The sequence below is a fragment of the Mustela putorius genome, unplaced genomic scaffold (assembly GCF_011764305.1).
Source record: "Mustela putorius furo isolate JIRA1106 unplaced genomic scaffold, ASM1176430v1.1 tig00000640_pilon_pilon_pilon, whole genome shotgun sequence".
In the NCBI taxonomy this organism is placed as follows: Eukaryota; Metazoa; Chordata; class Mammalia; order Carnivora; family Mustelidae; genus Mustela; species Mustela putorius.
Window position 1 is genome coordinate 10,804,859 of NW_025421432.1, and position 26,083 is coordinate 10,830,941.

Here is a 26,083-nt window from a genome sequence, read left to right on the forward strand (position 1 = left end):
CAAGGGCAAAAATGAACTATTGGGATTTCATCAAGATCAAAAGCTTTTGCACAGCAAAGGAAACAGTTAACAAAACCAAAAGTCAACTGATAGAATGGGAGAAGATATTTGCAAACGACATATCAGATAAAGGGCTAGTGTCCAAAATCTATAAAGAACTTAGCAAACTCAACACCCAAAGAACAAATAATCCAATCAAGAAATGGACAGAAGACAGAAACAGATATTTCTGCAAAGAAGACATCCAGATGGCCAACAGATACATGAAAAACTGCTCCATATCATTCAGCATCAGGGAAATACAAATCAAAACCACAAGGAGATATCACCTCACACCAGTCAGAATGGCTTAAATGAACAAGTCAGGAAATGACAGATGCTGGCGAGGATGCGGAGAAAGGGGAACCCTCCTACACTGTTGATGGGAATGCAAGCTGGTACAGCCACTCTGGAAAACAGCATGGAGGTTCCTCAAAATGTTGAAAATAGAACTGCCCTATGACCCAGCAATTGCACTACTGGGTATTTACCCTAAAGATACAAACATAGCGATCCGAAGGGGCACGTGCACCCGAATGTTTATAGCAGCAATGTCTACAATAGCCAAACCATGGAAAGAATCTAGATGTCCATCAACAGATGAATGGATAAAGAAGATGTGGTATACTATGTGGTATACTATGCAGCCATCAAAAGAAATGAAACCTTGCCATTTGTGACGACGTGGATGGAACTGGAGGGTATCATGCTTAGCAAAATAAGTCAAGCAGAGAAAGACAACTATCATATGGTCTCCCTGATATGAGGAAGTGGAGATGCAACATGGAAGAATAAATGAAACAAGATGGGATTGGGAGGGAAACAAACCATAAGTGACTCTTAATCTCACAAAACAAACTGAGGGTTGCTGGGGGGAGGGAGGTTGGGAGAAGAGGGGTGGGGTTATGGACATTGGGGAGGGTATGTGCTATGGTGAGTGCTGTGAAGTGTGTAAACCTGGCGATTCACAGACCTGTACCCCTGGGGATAAAAATATATTATATGTTTATAAAAAAATTAAAAATTAAAAAAAAAAGACACAGTTCTCCAACTTTGAGGAACTCAAATATATTAGTGGGGAATTTAAAAAAAAAAAAAAAGGATCAATGCAACAGTTTGATAATTGTTTTAATAGAAGTAAACCCAAACTTCCAAAGCAGAATACAGGAGGGTCAGTCATTTACAATTCACCTTTCACAAACTGACCAGTTTTTGCTCTAAAGTGGGTCTGATCACATTCCTCCCTTCTTAAAAATCTTTAATACTCCAATATTAAAATTTTATAGTGGAAACAATGACAATATCTACTATAATCGGACTTCATCCAGTTCTGTTGCCTTCCCTCCCCTCACTTCTCCATTCACCATGCACTCCAACAGCTCATGTTCTATAACAATATTTTCTAAGTCTTAGAAACATTGCTAATATTGTTTTAACTCCTGAAACGTCTAATTTACTTTTTTAAACTTTCAAAATTATAATCATCTCCAAAAGCCCAATTAAAATGCTAACTCCCTAGAAAGCCAGTCAAAATTTCCATTAAGTTCTATTTTTGCATATTTCTGTTTAAGTTCTTATTTCATTCTCCCTTATACATTATTTTTTTTCTTTATATACCTACATCCTCATTAAATTATAAGCTCCTTGAGAGTTGGGGGCCCTATCCTGTTCATTCTGTATTCCCACAATAGATTTCTTTTATTTTTTTTCCCACAATAGATTTCAAATAAAGTTGGTGCAGGGCCCACTGACTTACTTGCAAGATCCTACTTGCAGGATCCTTGATCAGTGGCTCCCAAACAATCATATATATCCAATGTGTGTGTGTGTGTGTGTGTGTGTATGTATGTGTGTGATATAAGTGCATATACATACGTATCTATATCCATTTAAACATTATATTTGTTTTTCCTGTTTCATTGTGGGCCAGTGACTGTCACAGACCATCACCGAAGAGTTGACCATGCACATCGACACACTTAGATCACAGTTTGCTATACTTCCATATAACAGCCAATAAATATTTTACTTCTATATTGCACTGGGCACAGTACTGCATATTTTAACCTTTTTCTCAATCTTTACAACAACTCTACAACTCCATTTTATTTAGCTGAGAAAGATGACTCCCCCATGACCATAAACCTAAAGTGTATCACATGAAATTTAAATTCAGATCTGCCTAGCTCCAAAATTTACCCTGCTTTCCATGTTACAGTGCTCCTCAACAAAACCAAATTATACTTACCTTTCAATGATTCTCTAGTTACTCTAAACTCAAAGTCTAATTCTGATTTTGACTAATTTTGATTTGACTAACCTGGGAGGCTTAGTCGGTTAAGCGTCTGCCTTTGGCTCAGGTTATTATCCCAAGGTCCTGGGATCAAGCCCTGCATCAGGCTCCCTACTTAGTGGAGAGTGTGCTTCTGCTTCTGCCTCTGCCCCTCCCCTCCACTCAGGTTCTCTCTCTGGCTCTCACTCTCTCTCTCAAATAAATAAAATATTTTTTAAAAAATGTAATTTATAGCAACTGGTTATCCAACAACACTCCCCAAAATACTATCCTTCCCAAGTTTAAAAAGTATGCTCCTTATCTTAGCATCCATATACTAACATAAATTAAGTAGAGCCATTTCTGAATGTTTGTGGATTTGAAACCCAAATCCACAATGTGATGGTACTTGGAGGTGGGATGTTTAGGAGGCCATTAGGTCATGGGATACAGCCCTCATGAATCAGTAATTAAGGATTAGTATCCATAGAAGAAGAAACATAAGAGATATAATCTCTCTCTCTCAGCCATATGAAGATACAGCAAAAAAGCATCTGTCTAGGGGCGCCTGGGTGGCTCAGTGGGTTAAGTCTCTGCCTTCAGCTCAGGTCATGATCTCAGGGTCCTGGGATAGACCTCCACATTGGGCTCTCTGCTCACCAGAGAAGCCTGCTTCCCCTTCTCTCTCTGCCTACATCTCTGCCTACTTGTGATCTCTCTCTCTCTCTCTCTGTCAAGTAAATAAATAAAATCTTTAAAAAAAAAATAAGTTATACTTAAAAAAAAAAAAAGAAAGCATTGTCTATAAGCCAGGATATGGATCCTTACCAGACACCAAATATGCCTGTGTCTTTATTTTTTATTTATTTTTTTGTCCTTATATTGGACTTCCCAGCCTACAGAACTGTGAGAAATAAACAGTTACTGTATAAGCCACCAAGTCTATGGTATTTTTGTTATAGCAATCCAAACTAAGACAACTACCAATAAAAACATTTCCTTTAAAATCTCATAATTCTTTTAAGATCTCATAATACTTTTTTTTAAGATCTCATAATTCTTAAGGTGTCTAATAAATTCATGCAAAGTATGGTCAATATACATTAATCATAAATCTAAAATAAATCCTATTGTAACTAATAATTTAATTAAGAAGAAAATGTGCTAAAATAGTTGGGCTTTATTTTTTTTAATTTATAAAACTATTATGCTATAAAAATGAAGATCTGGGGAATACCTGGATATGAGGACAATAAATTTGGGGGAAAATAATTACTTCAAGATATCAAAGCATACAACAGAATATGTATTGTGATAATTACATCCTACCTTATGATTATATATAACACCAAAATGCAAATTTGTCTACTCTTGAGTTATTAGAAAATTACTCTTTTGTAAAGTGACACAGTTATAGTTATACAGTGGTCAACATAAAATACCTAATTGAAAGGTTAAATTTTTTTCTCTAGTACTGTGATAACTAACTCTTAATGACATGTTTTGATTGTTCTACATAAAAGAGATTTCACTTCTCAGGACATCTGGGTGGCTCGGTCAGTTAAGCACCTGACTCTTAATTCTGGCTCAGGTCAAGCTCTCAGTGTTGTGAGACAGGGTTATGTGATGGAGTCCACAGCAGGCTCCATGCTCAGTGGGGAGTCTGCTTGAGATTCTTTCCCTCTGCCCCTCTCCAGAACACCCCCACCCCACTCTTTCACACACACACACACACACACACACACACACACTCTTTCTCTAGTAAATCAGTAAATCTTTAAAAAAAAAAAATATTTCACTTCTCTCTTCTCTGTTGACCAAATGACATGCAATGGTAGTGAAAGTTCTTTTTGTTCAAATATTAAGTACAATCCATTTGTCAATCTGTACAGACAAGTATTAAAATATATTTAAGAATAAAAAATAGATGCTTAATAATAAATTAGAATCATTTAGAAATGAAAACCATTAAGATGTAACTTAGAATATCAGACAATTGTAACAATTGTAACAAACCTACACTCCTGAATTTCTTTAATACATACCATTTTGTGGTTTTTGTTCTTATCTTCCCTTAATATGGATCATTTATTTTTAAAATCCTTTAAAATTTTCTAATGCCCTAGAAATGTACAAATTATTCCCATAACATTAAGTGTTACATTAGTGTATAAAAAGGTAATTTTATGTCTATCAGATGATTAATTTTAAGTAAAGATTATCTAAAAACATGGTTAGTGAATGGAAATCCAGACTTATATATTTAATTACATAATTAAAATACTTAGAAAAATTACTTAGAAGAATTTTGAGCATATAAATTTTTGTTTGTTGCAACTCATCTGTGTTATCACATTATCTTAACTGCAAAGATTTTCTTCCCATAAAAAGTAAACAAATACCATATTACTACCTTCTGTGAAATAGCAATTTTAACTTCTCCTTGGAGTGCATCAATTTGCTTTTTCTTCTGTTCAGTCAATTGTTTTAGCTCATTTATGTTCCCCTGAAGTTGCTGTTCTTCTTTTTCCTTTTGTTTTAAAGTATTCTGGGCCTGTACAACTTGTCCCTGCACTGAACTGAGTTCCACTTTCAAATGATGAGAAGTCTAAGAGAAAATAAAATCTGTTTAGCATTCATCATTCAAGCAAGACACATTTACTGGGTACCTTCTACATGCCAGGCACAACTCTAGGTAGAAAGTACTAAGTCTGGTGGCCACAGGTGATAAGTAGTAAGCCAAAAAATAAAAAATTAAAAAAATAATAAAAAATAAAAACAAAAATCCCTGTCATCAAACAGAGTTCATAACTGATGCTATTCACTATTAGATAACATGCTGGATTAATCTTTAATATTTGTTTGATCTTACCTTCCTTTCTATCTTATAAATATGTGTTCGGATAGAGCTTGTAAATGAGCTAGACTAGTATTACCTTGTATCACAGAAAACAGGAATATTAGTATCAATCTTTGGACTGCTGGAATGTCTACTGTCTTTCAAGAATAGTCTCAAAATGCTAACTTAGCCCACTGGCCATGGTTAATCAGAAAGAATAGCTCCATATTTACTCTGATAGAACTAAAATCACTTTTGGCAAATATGTTTAGGATCTATCTGATGACATTAAACTATCCCATGCAATAGTTTCCTCATTTAGAGATCTGGGGTATGTTGTGCTACTACCATGTTTTTATAATCTACTACGATATATTTCTGTTCAAAATATAGAAGTCACACTGAGGTTCTTCTGTGGCCAATGTGAACTACAATGATCTCCAGTCCTTCCAGCCAAAGTCATGTTTTCATGTTTTATGCATATTTCATTATGAACCTAACTTGAGCAGTTGACCATATTCAAAGTTACTTCTGAAAAGTTTCACCACTACATATGGTTGCTTCAGCCTATCTCCAACTTTTATGCAAAACAGGAGTCAGGCAGTGAAACAATGATGATGACTATAATATGATAACCAATGATAAAATGATAGCTAATATCTGAGCATTTATTTTATTCTGTTATAATGGTTCCAAACACTTTGAAATATATTAACCCAATTTTCTCCTAACATAATCCTACAGCATAGATTCTCTTATTAGTCCCATTTTACTGCTGAGGAAATGGGAGCATGGAGAGATTAAGTAATCTGCCTAAAACAAGGCAAGACAGCATACCTAGCAAATAGCACAACCAGTATATAAATCTGGACAATGGATTCAGAGCTCGAGCACTAAGCCACCATAATTTTGCCACTTAATGACTGGCATCTAAAACACAAGTGGTCTCCTTTCAAGCAACAACCAGACTACAATCACATTAAGGACTTCCCAAGACTAGTTTTGCTGCTTTATCAAATCAGATCTCTATAGAAACACTACATGCCTGGACTGTTAGAGGTACGTCTTCAGAGAATAACAACTATATTTTATAACCATTTATTTACTCATTTGCTTGTTTATTTTAGATGGAGAGTAATAAAAGCATTAACCACAGAAAATCTGTTGTTATGCAATGTTAACATACCATTAAATATAAATGTCCATGAAATAAAGAGCTGTTAAAATATTATTTCTACGGAAAGCCTATCAGGTATTTTTCTCAATCATAATAATGTTCCTTAATCTAAATTATCTAGTTATAACTCTATAGTAAATTGGCCCAATTAACTTTATTAATTGTAATCCTTTATTTTGGGTCTTTTATTATAAACTAGCTTAAATCTTTTTAGCAGCAGGTAGAATATAAACGACAAATTTAAACTATTTTTTTGTGATCCATCACATTACAGAGACATAAACCTCCTTTGACTTAAGTATCAGTGTGAAATTTTGAAAATACAGACCTTATTATTCTTCACATATTTTACATTACAGAAAAAAAAATCTTACCTGCTTCTCTTTTTCGAGTGACTTTTTCAGTTCACTCTGTTCTTTAAGTGCGTTCTCCATCTGTACTTGAAGCTGATGCTTTAATTCTTTGCAAGTGTTTTCCTAAAAAATATAAAAACTACATTATACAGAAGATATTTGTAGTAAGTTTAAGAAGTTTGGTTTATATGCTTAGTAAGATCCACACATGGAAATACACTAGAATCATTGATGGGTTAGCATGGGATAGAATCATCCATTTGAGTTATAAAACAGCCAAAGATTAGAGCAATAAAGGTAGACAGATGGAAAAAGGTTAAAAGCTTCTATCATCAACCAGCAGGAGAACACTTTGGAAACCACATTTTTAGGTCACACAATTAATTACAATTAATTAACTTGTCATGCCATTTTAAAAGTAGAATAACAAAAGAGGCGCCTGGCTGGTTCAGCTGGCAGAGACTGCGACTCCTGATCTCAGGGTCCTGAGTTTGAGCCCCATGTTGGGCGTGGAGCTACTTTTTTAAAAAAGCTCGTAAAAGCAGAATGACAATCGTCAAGAAAATGGAAAAAAGGAAATTTTTGTAAAATGTATTAAACAATAAATAAAATAAAGAACAATCACATATTATTATATATATGATTTATATTACATATATATTTATATATACCATATATAAATATATTTAAATTCTTATAAATAAAGAATAATCACAACTTAAGAGGGAAGATGTACAGATAGGAGATGTTTTCTCCAAACAGAAAGGAACATAAAAGTAACATGCTAATATTATATATTTTTTGTGCCACTGAACATTTTCACTGACCTTCATATTGCTACATGCTGTAACATGTAACATGCTGTTAGAGATGTTATTCTGGATTAAAATCTTTCTTTCTTTCTTTCTTTCTTTCTTTCTTTCTTTTTCAGATTTATTTATTTATATGAGAGAGAGAGAAAGAGTATGCATGAGCAGGGGAAAGGGCAGAGGGAGAGAAACTCAAGCAGACTCCACACTGAGCCAGACACAGGGCTTGATTCCAGGACCTTGAGATCATGACCTGAGCCAAAATCAAGAAATCAGATGCTTAACCAACTAAGCCACCCAGGCATCCTATGGGTTAAAATATTTCTGAGAATACATTCCCCATTTAGCATTTTCTGAAACTGTGTGACTTTTATTTCATATAGTTTAAATATGTTTTATGGTAACTCTAAGATATGACATTATCTAGAGTTGTAGAACATTCAGAACATTTAGAACAACTTGGAAAGTTTATAATACCAGAATTAAAAGTCATCAGGATGCTCTGATTTTTTTTCTGGTTTTTTTTTTTCAGGCAAGAGAATAATGCTTGAACCAGCAGCTACATTCTCTATGAAAATGTCTTGATGCAGCACTCTCTCCCAAACCCAACATCATACCAACAATAGACAAAAACTGTATATTCCAACTAAAAGTGTCCTTGGCCTCTGGAAATTTTATACACAAACACCAATATCTTTTTCTCAGGTTAAGAAATCCCAATTCCTTTTCTCATAAGAATTACTTGAAATCATTTAAATGTGGGATAAAAAGTCAACAGTGGGTTAAGCAGAAAAACCAGTACATTTTAGATAAAAATTACTTCTACCTAAGTAAACATAAACAACTAACCAAATCTAATATAGCAGCTTTTCCTTTCTGATTTTCCTTTTCAAATTCACTTTTGGAGTTCTTCAAAGAATCAGAAACTTTTGATAGATTCTCTTTTGTTGCAGAAAGCTCTGTCATTAGAGTTTCTTTCTCCATCTTCACTTTTTGTAGTTCTGCTGCTGCTGTTTGAATTTTGTTATTTAATTCCTTGTGCTGCATCTTTGTATCCTGACTTAAATTTTCAATTTCTTGTTTAAGGATTTTTTTTTCTTCCTCTTGCTTAGTAAGCGTTTGTTTAATATTTTCAAGGGCTTCAGATTTTTTCTGAAGATCCAACTTCATACTGGATACTCTAAATATTTAAGAAACAAATTTTTAAATTAATGCATAATTTACAATTCCTAATTTAGCATTAAAAATTAATAATTATTATTTTAAATTAATAATTGAGTTTTAAAACTTTCTTGTGTAGCTCAGAAGTAAAAATAATAATGTCATAAAACAACACAACTGAAAACACCTTAAATCTGATCTGATCATTTGACAGATAAAAATGATTTTCTTTAAGTCAAATCCAGTCTCATCTATTGCAATGGATGTCCCCCCAAATTGTACACATATCTGACCCTCAAGTCTACAACAGCCAGAAAAGGTTTTCCATGTACCTTAAAGAACTTATTCATTGTGTTAGCCCCCATGCATACAGAGCACTTTGCTGCTTACCTTGAAAACATAAAACACATTATTTATTTTCTAGATATTAAACTTTAAAATATGATTAATGTAGGAAAAAATAAAGTAAAAAAGAAATATTTCACTTCAAACCGAAAGAAAGACAAAAGATTTATTTTAATTCTAGATCTTAGCAGATTATATAAGAGACTTGTTATCATTTGTGCCTTAAATGTAAGTTTTCTACACCTAAATGAATAAAGAAATGAAGAATACAAGAATAAAGAAATGAAGATACAGCTTTAAGAAAGTTAAAAACTTTTACTGTTTTGACAAAATGAAATTATGCACCAAAAAAATGCCACATATTAAAGATCAACCATTTTTAAAGTGAAAATAAAACCAGATGCAAAGTAACATTTCTTGAATGCATACTATTTCTGATGTACTTTATCATCAGTATAAATTTAATAATATGTTAAAGAGAGGTTGCTAAAAGATGTACCAGCCACATATTTGAAGTTGGGTATTTATGCAATACCAGAATTATATTTAAATTTGGAAATTTTTCAACTTTAAGTCCCAGAAATTTACTTTGATACTTTCTAAAAGTGTCTTGAAAAGTGCATTCATAGGATACTGTACCTCACTGATTTTCAAAGGTCTAAATAGAAAGGTCATTATCTTTTTCATATAGCTACAATTCCTATCAAGCAACCCTAAAATTAGGACTTGATATATATCTCTATGATACTTAACTTTCCCATAAATAATTATTATAAAATCATAAGATTATGTGAAAGAAGGAAAAACAGAAATAAAGTCTTTCATTGTCACATAAAACTTTAATTTTAAAAAGGGCACTAAAGGAAGTTATAAATAAACCAGAGGTTGGGGGAAGGCAAGGATATAGAAGGTTAAACATTATCTGGAATGAATATATCAAGAGAACAAAAAGTATAGAATAAGAAACCTACTCAATCGTATTGTAATAGAGTTGTCTGGTGACAGATGGTAGCTACCATTATGGTGAGCATAGAAGAAAATATAGAGGTCTTAAATCACTTTGTTGTACAGCTAAAACTAAAGTAACATTGTGTATCAACCATATTCAAACAAACAACAAAAAAAAAACCCTATTTTTTAAAACACTATCAACCACCTTGACTAACTAAAACTTAGAACACTTACCAACAGAGAATATACCTATGTGCACATGGAAAAATTAACCAAGGTAAACCATACACTGGGCAATAAATAAGGCAGTTTTAAAAGTCCAAATTTTATAGAGCATGTTCTCTGTTCACAATGGAATTAAATTAAAAGTTAGTAACAACTATCTAGAAAAGCTCCAAATATCTGGAAAGTAAACAACATACTTCTAAATACTCCATGTATCGGGCTCCTGGGTGGCTCAGTTGATCAAGCAACTGCCTTTACCTCGGGTCATCATCTTGGAGTCCGGGTATCAAGTCCCACATTGGTCTCCCTGCTCAGCAGGGAGTCTGCTTCTCCCTCTGACCTCTCCCCTCTCATGCTCTCTCTCTCTCAAATAAATAAAATAAAATAAATCTTTAAAATAAATGTATAAATAAAGAGGGGTGCCTGGGTGGCTCAGTGGGTTAAAGCCTCTGCCTTTGGCTCAGGTCATGGTCCCAGGGTCCTGGGATCGAGCCCCATATTGGGCTCTCTGCTCAACAGGGAGCCTGCTTCCCCCTCTCTCTCTGCCTCCCTCTCTGTCTATTTGTGATCTCTGTCAAATAAATAAATAAAATCTCTAAAAAAAAAATAAAATTTATAAACAAAGAAATAAAGAAATACTCCTTGTATCAAAGAAAAAGATCACAAAGGATATTATGGTAATGAAAATACATTTTAAGATGAGAGCTGGAAGGAGCGCTGGATGCACAGATGTAAGAGGGCCTTGAAAAAGGGGAAACCTTGCCCTGTTTTTTTGGCTGATACCTGGAATCAGGGGTAGGGTTTAGTGAAACACTGGATGTGTTTACCCAGCCTTTTTTTCATAGTTGGTACAGTAGAAATGCAAGATATTACATTAAAATGTTTCCATAAAGTATATAGGCAAAAAAAGACTTTAGTATTAAAAGGGTTTTCCTACTTCAATATGATATAGAAGCCTCTGCATGAGTTCTGAACCATGAGATTAGAACATGGAGTAGAAATGGGCCCATTTACTTTGAACCCATTAGAAATGGAAAGAACCTTTGTGCCCACAGGGGCCTTGGGAAGAAGAACAAGAACCAGCTCAGAGGTGATCTTCATGGACTGACGATTGGGTTCTAAAAGTGACAAATTACTCAGTGGGTGATATAAGAGTATATACGTGCTCCCCAAACTATGATGTTAACAGTGGGAAGGAACACCATTTAAGGTATATAATGCACCTCTATACCCTCAAATTCAAAGTATCAGGACTTACTTCACTATATGTGAAAACAAGAAATTTTTCTCATCACTCCCAAACAAGGGGAAAATCACGAAGGTGTCAAACAACTTAATTATCATCAATCTGATGGATTTTATTTCATTTCCCTCAGGGGTACCTCTCCAGGCTCTCAGTTTCCATCTTTATTACTGAGAGTCAAAAAAACCCTCATACCTTTGACACAGATCAAGTCTGTCAACTCAGTCAGAGAAGTCTATTCGGCATTTAAGGAAAATTCTACTGAAATGTGACTGGTCACAACCCCTCCCTTGAAAAAATCCAGGTAAATGGAGTGGAACTGATTTTTTCCATCAAAATTCTGGTGAGTTATGTGTCCACTGCAGATTTTATGGTAAGACCCAATGGAAGCATCAACATCAAGAACAAGCTAAGAAAGAGACTAATTCTACCTTAGAAGTGAACAAAAGATGCCCCATCTCAGCACTTTTATGAATATATGAGGTATGTCTGGAGGTAGATACCCCTCTGCCACTAAGGACATCAAAAATTTCTTCTATCAATTCATCTTTAGCTCCTAATATCTTCTAAACTAATTCACCCCTATACTCAGAGCTATCATAAATAGGCCCATTAAGCACTTAGTACAAATGGGAAAAGACAGTCTTCCTCAAGGTAATTTATTCCATCTGTTAAAAATTGTCATATTGAACTGATTTTACTGGACTACAACATGTAATTACCATCTGCAGAAACCTGGCAAAATACGAAGAGGATGAGTAACTATGAAAATGCTTCCCTTCCTCTCTCTCTGCCTGCCTCTCTGCCTACTTGTGATCTCTGTCTGACAAATAAATAAATAAAATCTTTACAAGAAAATGGTACAGCCATTTTGGGAAAAGGTTTGGCAGTTTTTCATACAGTTAAACATGTATCTGCCCCACCACCATCACCCTGAACTTTCACAAAAACGCTTATTTAAGAATGCTGATAGCATCTTTATTCTTAACAGGCAAAAACTGCAAACAACCAAAAAAAATATCACCCAAAAAAGATAAACAAATTGTAATATATTCATTCAGTGGAACAATATTTATTCAACTACATAGATGAATTTAAAAAATAGTATGTTAAGTGAAAAAAAGGCAGTTACAAAAAAGAACATACTGCATAATTTAATTTCAAAAACACATAACAGCAATCTATGGAGACCGAAATTAGAACTGTCTTGTCTACAAGGTATTGACTAGGACACCTGAGAAAACTCCACGGGTAATAAAAATGTTGTGGGGGAAGGGGGTGCATTTTATTGCTTATATACTTACTTTTAGTAAGTATATACTTACTAAAACTCAAATTGTACATGTAGGATCTGTGCATTTAATGGTATATAAATTTTACTTCAATAATTTTTAAAAAGGTACACTGATTCTAGGGTTTCCCTTGTGCTCATTAATATGTTAAGATACATCACAAAGCTAAAACAGATCATTTCTTATAAGAAAGTATACATTCCCTACTTGATATAGTCTCTCAAAGTAGAAGCCCATTTGCTTCTTGGCTGATATTAGAAATACTCCTCTATTTGTTACTTTTACATTTATTTATTCAAATAAATGAACAACTCAAAACAATTGCTTTAACTCAGATAAATGAGTACCATACTACTGTTGAAAAGAGACCGGATGACCCAGATTTTCAGTCCTTTCTAGTGAAGCTAAATTTAACCCTATTATGATGGCTTTATTTTTCATTCATTGATATAAACAGAGTTTATAGAATCAACATAAACATAAAATAAATCTTTTTTTTTTTTTAAGATTTTATTTATTATTTATTTGACAGAGAGAGAAATCACAAGTAGGCGGAGAGTCAGGCAGAGAGAGAGAGAGAAGCAGGCTCCCGCTGAGCAAAGAGCCCGATGCGGGGCTCGATCCCAGGACACCGAGATCATGACCCGAGCCGAAGGCAGTGGCTTAATCCACTGAGCCACCCAGGCGCCCCATAAAATAAATCTTTAAGCCCTGCAATAGCAAAATTGAAAGCATAATATTTTAATAGTTTATAATCCCTCCCTTAAAGTAGTTTAGCTTACATTTCTTTCTCCATTTCAAGTTGTTTACTCAATTCTGTGGCTCTAAGCTCTAAATCTGTATTCAGCTGTCTTTGCAGTTGTAGATCCTGCAAAGCTTGTTCCTTGCTTCCTTTAACTTCAAGAGTATCCACTTCTAGTTTCTATGGAAGAAATATGATAGAGTAACCATTTTAATGTCAATAATTATCCATCTATTATTAAATATAACATTTTTGTTTATACTTAAATTGGTATTGACATAACACACAATAATAACCATAAAATATTTATGTTATAATAAAAAACATTTTCCATTCTGAAGCCATTACTGAATAAAGGAACTATTTATTTTGGAATCTTTCAAAGGAACTACCACAGGCTTTATAAATGACAGGTAGTCACTAAGTATCTACCTTTAAAAATTAACTCTAAAAAAGAGAATAAACTTAAAATAATTATGTCTATTACTTGAAAAAAAGTTTTAACTCAAGTGTAAAAAGACAAGATAACAGGTTCACATGTGGGTCCACTTAAAATATATTATCCTTTATAGCAGTGAACAACACTGATGTAATTAATTGTAAATATTCATTCAAAACGAAAATGGAGTTATCATGTCATCCTTCTTGTTACATTTGTTGACCCTAAATATAAAGTCAATTGAATTCTTGGTTTAAAGATTCTTGTTCTTTATTGCATAGTTTCTGTCTCATACACATACATATCATACATATAACTGTGTATACTTTTACAAATTTACAAAATCAAGCTGTTGAGTGTAAAGTTTAAGTATCAATGAGCAATACATTTTCTTATAGAGTTGTAATAATTTTGACCCTAAGTATTTTATAAACCAATCTAGGTACTGTGGCTCTTATTCAACACTTACACTGGATATTGGATATAACTATAAAATTCTGTAACAAATAACTAAATAAAACACATGAAATACTTCCTAAAATAATTACCAAATGTTAAAGATCTGATAATCACAAGAGACACTACTTGTTCTAAATAACTGTTTTTAAAAGATATCCAAGAGAATTCTCATTAGATGCTTTTCAGTAAAATGGTCTCTCTGTTCTTTTCAAACATTACAAAAAGTAATTTGTCATTATTATTATCACTGGCCATAAAAAAAAGAAAAAGAAACCCATAAACAGATTTGTATACATACAACAATCTTCCATGTTGTATTGGTGTTGATAACACATATATATTCAATAGGTCTACAGAAGTGTTTCATCTGATTGAGAAGGTATAGCATAATATATACATACACACACACATAAATTTGAGAAATATTTGTTTAATTGAAAGTAGATCCCATTTAAAGGACAAAGGACTCACATCAAATCCTCTTCTGATAGGTCTAGTCATTTAACCCCTTTAGTAAATCAACATTTTCACTTGGAATTGTGTAAAAGTAAGAAGCAATTTACTACAGAATAAACTTATTATCAAACTAAAAACAAAATGCAAAGGGTATAAATGTAAAGTTTAAAGAAGGAAGAAGTCTGTCATATGTATATATATATTGGAATAAGGAAGTAAGGAGATGAGAATGATGGAACGCAAGAGGCTTCATAACAACAACAACAGAATGATAAATTCCTTATAATTACAGAGTAGATTCCTGGTTCATTGTTTCTTTGAAATAGTTACACATTACAAAGGAAAGCACTATACATGTTAAAACTGCTATTTGTAAAAGCCACCCATTAATGAAGAAATAAAATTAAAGATGGAATTCAAAATTAAGACCTGAAAAATTATATGTAATTTCATGTTTTATACGACAACTTTACCCTTGTTTGCAAACTTAAGATCCTCAATTCCTTCTATGTTATCAGTTTCCATTACTACAGCAGAAAATATAGGTTAATTCAGTATCTTTTATACTAACCTTAATTTGACCTTCTAATTCTTCATTTTTTTGTTCTAAAGAGAGGTGTTTCTCTTTATATTCTTTAAGGTGACTTTCCAACTGACTGCAATGTTCTTGCTTATCCTGCAACTTTGCAGTGACCTGATCCAACTGAGTACTGATCTTATTTAACTCCTGTAAGAAAAGTACAATTGAAGAAAACTTTGTAAGGTTTACTTTATTGTATGCCTAAATGTTTCATCAAAGTAAAATTGAAAATTCTAATTTTATTTAAGAAACTATTGTAGTAAGACTAGAAAGAAGTCTAATGATGAATCAGAGGTTATATTTATCAGTACAAAGGACCTGAACTGAGACTGTACACAGCATGAGATACTAAGTTTATATGCATAACCGCTCAATAACTTTTTCTAGGAAGAGTTATTTTAGGAGCCAAAAGATACAACAGAATATTAAATAGGCCAATTATAAAATAACACTTTTATATTATAAATGTTTTCAATGTTCAAGATGCCATTTCAAAAAATAACATTTAAAAACAGTGACCACATCTATGAACTTGTTCATTTGTAGATTCTAAAAGCACTAAAAGAACAAAATACAAATTACTACTAAATACACCACCCACAAATAACCACTAATAATGTTTTGATAAGTTTCCTTTTAATCTTTTCTGTGTATACCAATCTTTTGATTTATACTTTTAAAATAGGAAGAGAACCTCACTTTACATACAGTTTTATTACAATCTTTAACATAACAATGCATCATCAAATTGTGATATTATTTTCTAAAATATTGTATTTGCATAAATTTCCATTTTGTTTAATCTAGACCACTTTTTAGCCAAATGTCCTATTTTAGATTCTTAGATTGCTACTAAACTTTTTTGCATTTTTATTAACAGAAATGCAAATAGCATTCTAAAAACTATGATTATTCCCTTAGGATAAAGAACTAAAAGTGAGCTAAAAAATGAATCCCAGAGTTCTTGAAATATGTTGCCAAACAGCTTTCCCTATGACCATTAAAAGGTTGAACTAACATATACAATCACCAGCAACGTATAAAGGTGGCTTATTCTTCTACACCATCTCCAAAACTTCCAGTGTTACAACACACACATCATACCTCGATAAGGTCATATTCTGTTACTGTCTTAATTTACAACTGATTCTTAATGAACCTCAACATTTGCTAACATATGATAACATATCATTTATTTTTTTTATAGGTTCTGAACTCAGGAAGAAATCAAAGAAAATAAGCAAGTTAATCATGACATTAATAAAACTGAGTATCATTTTTATACATGTTTGCAATTAATTCATCTACCAAAACATTAGGTTATCGAATGAAACTGCATCAGGTTCACTCACCTGCTGTTTATCTTGTAATGCATTTTGGGCTGTGTCCAAATGATTCTGAAGATCTGCTCTCTGAGCAGTTTTTGCTGCTTCTGCTGATAGCAGTAATTCAGTTTTCGCTTTAATCTGTAGCAAAATCGACCAGTCATTTAATTTATAGTTAGTTCTCGATTTCTCAGTGCTTGAACATACATGGCTTTTGTCACTAAATTATTTTTAAAATTAAGTCCTTCGGCAAAAAACATAAGGATTAAGACACTGAAAAGTAAGTATATGATTATCCCCCAAACAGGAACGTGTAGGAGAAAAGACTCCTAATAATGTTTGGATAAATGATGAAGTTTATCATGATATACATGATGATATATATGTCCCTACATGACACCAAAATACTTCTCCCTCTCTCATATTAGACATCCAAATATTGGGTTATCATATAACTCATATAACAAATAATTATATTTTGAATATGAAGAAATGTATATCCTCTTCCTCCAAGTTAATAACTATGCCTGTTATACTATTCTATATTGCTTATTTTCAATAGAGTTATTTTCCTAAAATAAAGAAAATCAAGGTTTAGAAATATTTTGATTACTTTCTTTCTATAGTATAGGATAAAAAACCAACAATGAGAATGGAAAAGAAATCTGTTTTAATTACCATCCCATCATTAATTCATTTAACAGGCATCTATATTGGCCTCTGAAAGAATGTATACTAAAAATATATAATGCTACATACATAAAAGTATTTTTTTAAATCAAACCTTTAAAGTAAAATCTAAAAAAATCAAAGTAAAAAAGTAAATCTAGAAATCTAGAAATCTAATGGTATAATATCAAATGACTTTGAACTTAGAAACAACAATAAGGATTTCATAGAAAAAAAGAAAAGCAAAAAAATCTAGCGGTTTCAGAAGGTAGGGTTTGCCAGAAGAGATAAAGAAAAAAAAGGCAAACAAGAAAGCTCAATAAACTGTCTAGATACAACCTTTATTTAATTCCTATTCCCACCATTTTTCCATTAATAAACAAGGCAGAGAGAGGGAGAGAGTGGTGGGGGATCGGGGGAGACAGAAAGAGAGACACAAGGAGAAAGAAACAGAATTTATTAACATTTGATGGTCTAAAATAGGTGTTTTATTCAGACAAACTCACATTAAATTGAATAATTCAATATTACCTGTATGTCAAGCTGGGAAACCTTCTCCTTGCTCTCATTTAATTGACTAGTCAATTCACTGACACTAGTTTCTAAGGAAAGAACACGGTCTTGTGCAGCTCTAAGATGTGCCTTCTGCTCTTGCACTTGGTCATGCAAATTCTCCTGGGCTTGTTTATGGCTTTCTGACTGATTCTTCAGTTTCTCTGTGAGTTGAGTTACCTATCATACAAGCAAGACTCTAATTATGAAGATCACAAATGATATAATAAGAACTAAAAAAATAAAAAATGTAAGGCCCATGAGAATATTAAAGTGCTCTATGATAGGTTATCTCATATTTTCTTCAAGAAAATTTATTCACATCTTTCCAAAATTAAGCAATCTCTCAAAACTATAAGAAAACAACAATTAATTCAGATTCCTATTATTTTTAAAACCATCTCTACTGAGCTATAATTTACATGAAATAAAATTCACCCAATTTAATTGCACAGCTTGAGATTTGATAAATTACACACTCATTTAACCACTGCCACAATCAGATGGAGAACATTTCCATTACCCCAAAAGCTTTACTCATGCCTCTTTGCAGTCTGTACCCTCCACTCATCTCTAGCCCCAGACAATCACTGGTCTAAGTAATAAGAGTTCCTTATATATTCTGAATATTTCTGAATTGTCAGGTATATGTACTGCAAATATTTTCTCCCAGTCTGTGCCTCGGCTTTTATTTTTGTAATGGCATCTTTTGAAAAGCAAACATTTCAATTTAGATGAAATCCAATTCATTTCTTTGGTGTACCTTGCTTAGAGCTCACTGAGGTTTTTGAATCTATGGATTCATGTTTTTAATCAATCTGAAACTTGTTTCAGCCATTATTTCAATAACTATTTTCTCCTCCCTACCCCATCACATCAATTACATGTATGCTAGATTACATGATACTGTTCCACAGTCACTAAAGCAGTTTTTTGGGTTTTGGTCTTTTGAAGGGTTTTGTCAGCCCAGGCTTTTTTTCACTCTGTGGTTCATTTTGGACAGTTTCAATTGCCTTGTCTTAATGTTCACTACTGCACTTTCTACTTGGTTAATTTATTAAGCCCATATATGTATGTGTATATATTTATATATGAAACTAATAAACATATGAAGTTCCATTTAATTCTTTATCATTTTCACTTCTATTTCCATTATTATAGTTTTTCCTTTATAGTAATAAGCATATTTTAAGAGTCATACATGTTTTCTTCTTTGAATGTCTAGTAATTTTTTTATATTTATGATAATAAGTCTTGATTTTATTGTCTTCTTTCAGAAATGTTTAGTTAACATACCTGTGACCCAACTGGATCATTTTGAGGCTTCTTTTTATGCTTTTTTTAGGTCAGGTGTATGCTAGCTTTTACCCTAGGGCTAGTTTAGCTTTATCCTAAGATCTGACATTCCCAGGGTTTCTACTAAATGTCACCAAAGCATTGAACCACCTCTTTATTCTCTTCCTGGATTTGAACATCTCCCAGCCCTGACCATTTTTCCGATTGCAGCTTCCTAATGATTGTTCACTGCCTGGCCTCATGAAGCCCCACCACATGAATGGAAAGTTTAGCAGTCAGCTAAAGGCTCAAGTGGATCCCATATACAGATTTCTGGGGCTGCTTCTCTCCACTGTTCCCCACTCTCCAATATTCTGCCCCCAAGTATCATCAGGTGCCTCAACTTTTCTTAACTTCAATTTCTCACTCCTTAGTTCAGTGAGACCACTGTGCTTTCCTTGGATTCCCCCAACCTGTGCCGCAGTCTGGAAGATGTCTCCCAGTCAAAAGCTGGAATGATCAAAAGGTTCACTTCCCTTGCTTCTCTTCTCTCAGGAATCAAAGCCCTGCACTGCTTGTTATACAATATCTGAAAACAGTGGTTTTACACATTTTTTTCTACTGTTCTAGTCATTTATGGTGAAAGGACTAAAGACATATCAGTTACTCCAACATGATAGGAAGCAAAGTACATAGATTTACTTTTATTTATTCTTTTAAAATTAGAATTAGAAAAGTGGCATTACCTATTGATATTTTATTTTAACATTTTCTCATTTACATAATTATAACTCTCTTATTAGACTTCTCTTCAAAAAAACAACTATAAATTCTATATAAGCAACTTATCAAAATTATCATTAGCTCCGTATTCCAAAGACATATCATGACCAAAATATAAGTAACTAGTAAGCCCACATATTAACTAATAAATAGTAACAACTAACCTGATTAGTACTTTCAGTTAAAATAAATATGTTCAGTTTACAAATATTCAGTTTATAAATACTCATTCTTTTTTCAAAATATCACAAAATATCATGAAGCAAGAATGCATTATTAATAACATCTCTACTTTTCTAATGAGCTGACAAGGTAAAATGATTTATTTGTGATCACACAGGTAATAAATTTTGTGCTGGGACAAGAACTGAGATTTTCTTTGTCAAATTATGCTAACTTACTTTTTTTTTTAATTTATTTTTTATTTATTTTCAGCATAACAGTATTCATTATTTTTTCACCACACCCAGTGCTCCATGCAATCCGTGCCCTCTATAATACCCACCAGCTGGTACCCCGACCTCCCACCCCCCAACCCTTCAAAACCCTCAGATTGCTTTTCAGAGTCCATAGTCTCTCATGATTCACCTCCCCTTCCAATTTACCCCAACTCCCTTCTCCCTTCTCTCCCTAACTTACTTTTACTATAACAGCAACCCATCTCTAAGGTAAATGAGATGATAGTTGTCAAAAGAACATAATATTTAAAAAGTACTAATAATAACCAAAATGAAGAGTCATTTAAACAAAGCACTTAGTAAGATTTAGAAAGATAAAATTCAGTTTTAGAAATAGAATACGTTGGACATGCTTACTTGCTCCTGTAAGGTATGGTTTTTTTCTTGTAATTGGTTAAGAACAGCAGTCTCTCCTTCACCAGCCTGAATTTTTGCATAAAGATCTTCTCTTTCTTTTTCTAGTAAGGAAATATTTTCTTTACTTTTCTGTAATAAGGCTTCAAGGTTCTGGATCTTTTGGTCCTTATCACCAATTTGACGTAGTACTTGTTCTAAATCATTCTGTAAACAAGTGAAAACTACTAACTTAAGGATAGAGAACTTAAAAAGTTATTCTTCAAACAAAATGATTGATAATACATTTTGCAACTCAAATTCTTAGTCTTACATTTTTTAATTACTTATTACATTTAACATGGTAAATTTAAATATAGAACTATATATTTAATAATATAAACTTATATTATTGATAATAAATTAGAATTTAATTCCTAAAAACAACCTTCAATTATTCACATTATTATTCTAACACTTGAACCTCACTGCCCACTACTCCTCTTCTTCTTTAATCCACTGCAGACTCTTGGGACTCTCTGTATTCCTTATCATACCAGGCACACCCACCGCCGGGCCTTTGCACTGTTTTTTCTGTCTAGAATACCTTTCTCACAATGTCACATGGCTCATTTCCTCTCCTTCAAATGTTTGTTCAAATGTCACCTACTCAATCATGCCTACCCTACCATTACATTTAAAACTGCAGCCTTTATGGGCATGTGGGCAGCTCAGTTGGTTGAGCAATGGACTCCTGATTCTGGCTGAGACCAGACCTCAGGGTCATGAGACTCAGCCCATCATTAATAATCTGCCTCAGCAGGGAGTCTGTCTCTTTCCTTCACCCTCTACCCCTCCTCCTACTGATGAGTACTCTCTCTGTTAGTAAAATAAATAAATCTTTTAAAAAATTAAAATATAAAATAAAATTGCAGTCTCTCCCAATACTTTCTCCTGAATGTTTTTTTTTCCCTTTCCATAGCACTTAACTTTTAACACACTAAGTAAATTACCTATTTTTCATGTTTATCAGTTTCCCTCCGTCCCCTCACTAGAATGCACGCTCCACAAAGGTAAGGATTTTTGTCTGTTTTACTCGTTGATGTATCCAAGCTCTCTAAGATATTTGTTGAATGAACAGAACAATAAAGGATTGCACTCTAACACACGTATACTCATGAAGGCTCACTTCAATACTCCAACAGGACTCTTCTATTGATACACATCAAGGAATCCCTCTTCTTTTACTTTACCAATACACAGAGCAGGGTGCATTAGCCCACATCCAGAACAATGCCCATTAATATTCTGGAGCTATTTCACCCACAGCCTTTGGCTCTGCCTCCATCATTCTAACACAGCCTGAGAGAACTTCTCCCTAAACCAGGCCCTAACCAGGCCCTCTGCAAACCTTACAGTACCCCCACACTACTGTGCTCAGATCAAGTCAGCAACCAGCTGGTACTCTCAACAATTTGCACCAATACTGCACTATTTGAGATCACTTTCAAACATGCTTCTCCTTTAAGTTTCAATCACAAAATGATGAAAGGCAGCCTAACCCATCTGATCTCATCCTCTACTTCTGTCACTAATGACCCCTCTCTCCACATCCCACTCATCTTCTGGAACCACAGCTCCAGGACTAAGCTTTTTTCCAGAATAGTCACTCTATTTCCAAGTCAGAAGTGAAATTTTGTTCACCCTTTACAGATGCTGATTCCCCCTCAACACTCTCAGATATGTAAGAACCATTCTGCTGGGCAAGCAAAGGAGGCTGACTCCTTCCTGGTTTTTCACCCCCTAACTCTCCCCATCATGTAAAAGCTTCATGGTGCTTTGGGGAGTATGTTAAATCATTTATTCTATCCTCTATTCTGTTTTGCTATCATCTATAATCCCCTACCTCATCCACTGAATACTTGAGACCTGACTTAGTTTTTCTCTCAATCCCAATTTCTGCCAATTTTCTGGGAAATACAAAATATACAAAGAATTAAGAGCACAGCCTCAACATTCATATCATCTTAATTCCTGGACCCTTACTCATTATCACTCACATGTAGGATCTTACAATCACTTGAAATTGTTCCAAATGAAAAAAACTGTCCAACGACCCTATGACCACAACTTCCTGACCATCTTCCAATTTCATGACCTCATTTCTACTCTTCAATGCCGGACAGACACTGATCTCAATTTTCTTCTATCATATATAGCTTATGCCTCATTTCTCTTCCTGAACCTAATATACAGATAGGAACTAACCTTAATTATTCTCTCAACTATTCAACATTCTCCTATTCCTTTCACCTTCAAATTCCCAACAGAACTACCAAAAAAAAGCCCAATCCTAGATCAATGTTGCAAACTGCTGACTCCACATCTACATTTCTAAGCACTGTAAGAGCAAAATCCTAAACCTTCATAGACTACTGCCACTACAGAGTTCTAGAGACCAACCTCCATCACATACTCAGAAGCATCTTACCAACCCTTTCACTTGATTAAGGTTCTTACCCTCAAATATTTGCCTCAACAACTACTTAAAAGCTTCAGTATTCTCTCCAAATGCGTAATATCTGCCTGCTTTTCATTCAACTATTGCCATCTCCAACTTTATCCAAAAAAAGGGGAGGGGAGAGGGCAAATCTTCTGGGATGATGCACCTTGATTTTCCAACCCCATATCTATAAAGACAGATACTTTCTTTCCTCAAGCTTCAAAGAATATTCTTCAAGGGAGGGTAAGTTCAAATTTACCACCACCCATTTTATCTGTTAATCTCATAGCTTTTCAGTAACTTATTATTTCTGTAACCTCTCCTTCAGTATCCTCAATTATTCCCTTTCTACCAGTCCCTTTGTCATAGACTATAAACATGTTCAGGCATCGTTTGTTTTCAAAAACAATTCCCAGAACAAGCCCCACTCATCTCTGCCCAGTCTTTATATAATTCATTTTTAAATTCTAAAAAAGTAATTCAAGGGACATCTGGGTGGCTCAGTGGTTAAGCGTCTACCTCCAGCTCAGGTCATGATCCTAGGGTCCTAGGATCAGCCCGGCCTGAGTCAGGCTCCCTGCTCAGCAGGAAGCCTGCTTCTTCCTCTCCTTCTCCCCCTGCTTATGTTCCTACTCTCACTGCCTCTCTCTCTGTCTCTGTCAGATAGATAGATACATACATACATACATAAATGATCTTTTTAAAAAAATTAATTCAAGGGGACGCCTGGGTGGCTCGGTTGGTTAAACAGCTGCCTTCGGCTCAGGTCATGATCCCAGAGTCCTGAGATTGAGTCCCACATCGGGATCCTTGCTCAGCAGAGAGCCTGCTTCTCCCTCTGCCTCTGCCTGCCTCTCTGTCTGCCTGTGCTCACTCGCTCTCTCTCCGTCTCTGACAAATAAATAAATAAAATATTTTTTTAAAAAATTAATTCAAATTTACTTTTCCAACTCCCAGATCATTCACTCATCAAAACTCAGCCATCTCTATCATTTTATTGAAATTATGTTTAATAAGGTCACTAATTCATCCTTAAAATATACTTAAGAATATATATTTATAATATGTAATTACAGTTTAATATAATGGACATTTTTCACTTATCATACTTGGCATCCCTACTACATGTCCACATTTGAAGTTACTGATTACTCCCAACTTTTGACTCCCCCCAATCTTTTGGATTCTACTCTGCAGATTCTCCTTAATTACTTTGATTATTCTCTTTCTTTGGGCTGCTCTTCCTCCATTCTATGCCATTAAGTGCTAGTGTTTCCTAGAAGTCCTATGGTAGCAGTTATCTGTTCTCACTACACTCCCTCCCTGGCTGATCACATCTATTCCAGTAATTGCATTTACCCTATATATAGTGATGTTTCTCACAGCTAATATATATAGCCTGGTTTCCTCCTCTAAGCTCTAAATAAATATATCCTATAGGTGCCTCAGCAATGTCCAAAACTGAACTCATCATACAGCCTGATGAAATGTCCATTTGTCTCATGCTCACTCACATATGTGATGACACCTCCATCTACTGTGTACCCAGTGTTATCCATCTGGACATGATCCTCTTTCTCTCTCATTCCCTGCAACTATTAAGTCCTACTTATAAATGTCACACAACACCTTCTATAAACTTAACTCATGTCTAATGCTCTGGCCTCTTCTCTAACTAAACTCTAAATTACACTTTAAGCTCCAGCAAAACCTAATAGTATAGTTCATATCAGCTTCAGTATCCTTGTCCTTTTAATTTCTACTTGGAATATACTTACTATAATCATCTTCCCGAACACAGAAACATCTACATATCCTTTGCAACTCAAATGATCACTTTTATTAAGTTTCTAATAACTGTTCTTTTCCAGACTCTGAGTTAGATAATTGCCCTTTGTGATGCCATAATAATTTTATATACGTATATACACCTAGAATGACACTAATTACACTTCCTTTTTAGGGGTTTTAAGGACTCTTCATGTTTCTGAAGGAGAGACTGACTGGCCTCTTCAACATCCTTTTCTTCTTCTTCCCCAGGGAATGAGAATTTAACTAACTGGAAGTTTAGAATAAGGAACTAAAGCATGTTCAACTCAGCCCCTTGCTCTACCTTCAGGCTAAGAGACAACCTGCCTGTAAGACATTGAATGACTCATTTCCAGCTGTGACTAGATGAATCAATTTAACTCTGGGATACACACAAGAAAGCACATTTGGCTGCAGACCCATGCCAAATTCTTTACCTCAGTCTTACTGCTCTATTTCTTTACTACTCTTTACAGTAAAACTCCTAGAGTTATCTATATTCATCGTATCAAACTCTCTCTTCCAATTTTCTCTTGAGCCCTTTCCATCAGGCTTTCATACCTCCTTCTCTATCCAAGTTGCTCTTATCAATGTCATCAATGACCTCCATGTTGCCAAGCCCAATAGGACTCTCAATCTTCATCTTGTTTGACCTCCATCCTTCTAACTACCCAGGCCAAACTTCTTGGAATCATCCACTTCTCTCTATACACCCCACATCAATCTATCATAGTCTATCATACATATGATAGAGGCTATCATACATAGCCTCTAACCAGTTCTCACTACCTGCGCTGCTTCCACTCTGATCCAAGCCATGTATCATTTCTTATCTGGATCACCATAGCAGTCTCTTAGCTAATTTCTTTGCTTATACTCATGTGTCCCCACAGTGTACTCTCAATATAACAGCCAGAGCAATCCTGTGAAATTTTAAGTCAGATCATGTTACTCCTTTGCTCAGAACCCTTCAATGATTTCTCACATCACTCAC

At 34.1% G+C, this 26,083-nt stretch overlaps 1 protein-coding gene across 3 annotated transcripts in view; it reads right to left on the reverse strand.

Moving 5' to 3' along the window:
• Positions 1-26,083, reverse strand: part of EEA1 (early endosome antigen 1) — a 120,294-nt gene that overhangs the window by 18,585 nt on the left and 75,626 nt on the right. For all 3 annotated transcript variants that reach the window (XM_045082984.1, XM_045082983.1, XM_045082985.1), the window contains 8 exons: positions 20,802-21,005; positions 17,908-18,108; positions 16,735-16,848; positions 15,374-15,529; positions 13,489-13,628; positions 8,339-8,669; positions 6,702-6,803; positions 4,725-4,919 (listed from right to left, as the gene is read on the reverse strand). In XM_045082984.1, the coding sequence (XP_044938919.1) occupies positions 4,725-4,919; positions 6,702-6,803; positions 8,339-8,669; positions 13,489-13,628; positions 15,374-15,529; positions 16,735-16,848; positions 17,908-18,108; positions 20,802-21,005 (1,443 nt within the window). The remainder of the gene's footprint in view (positions 1-4,724; positions 4,920-6,701; positions 6,804-8,338; positions 8,670-13,488; positions 13,629-15,373; positions 15,530-16,734; positions 16,849-17,907; positions 18,109-20,801; positions 21,006-26,083) is intronic.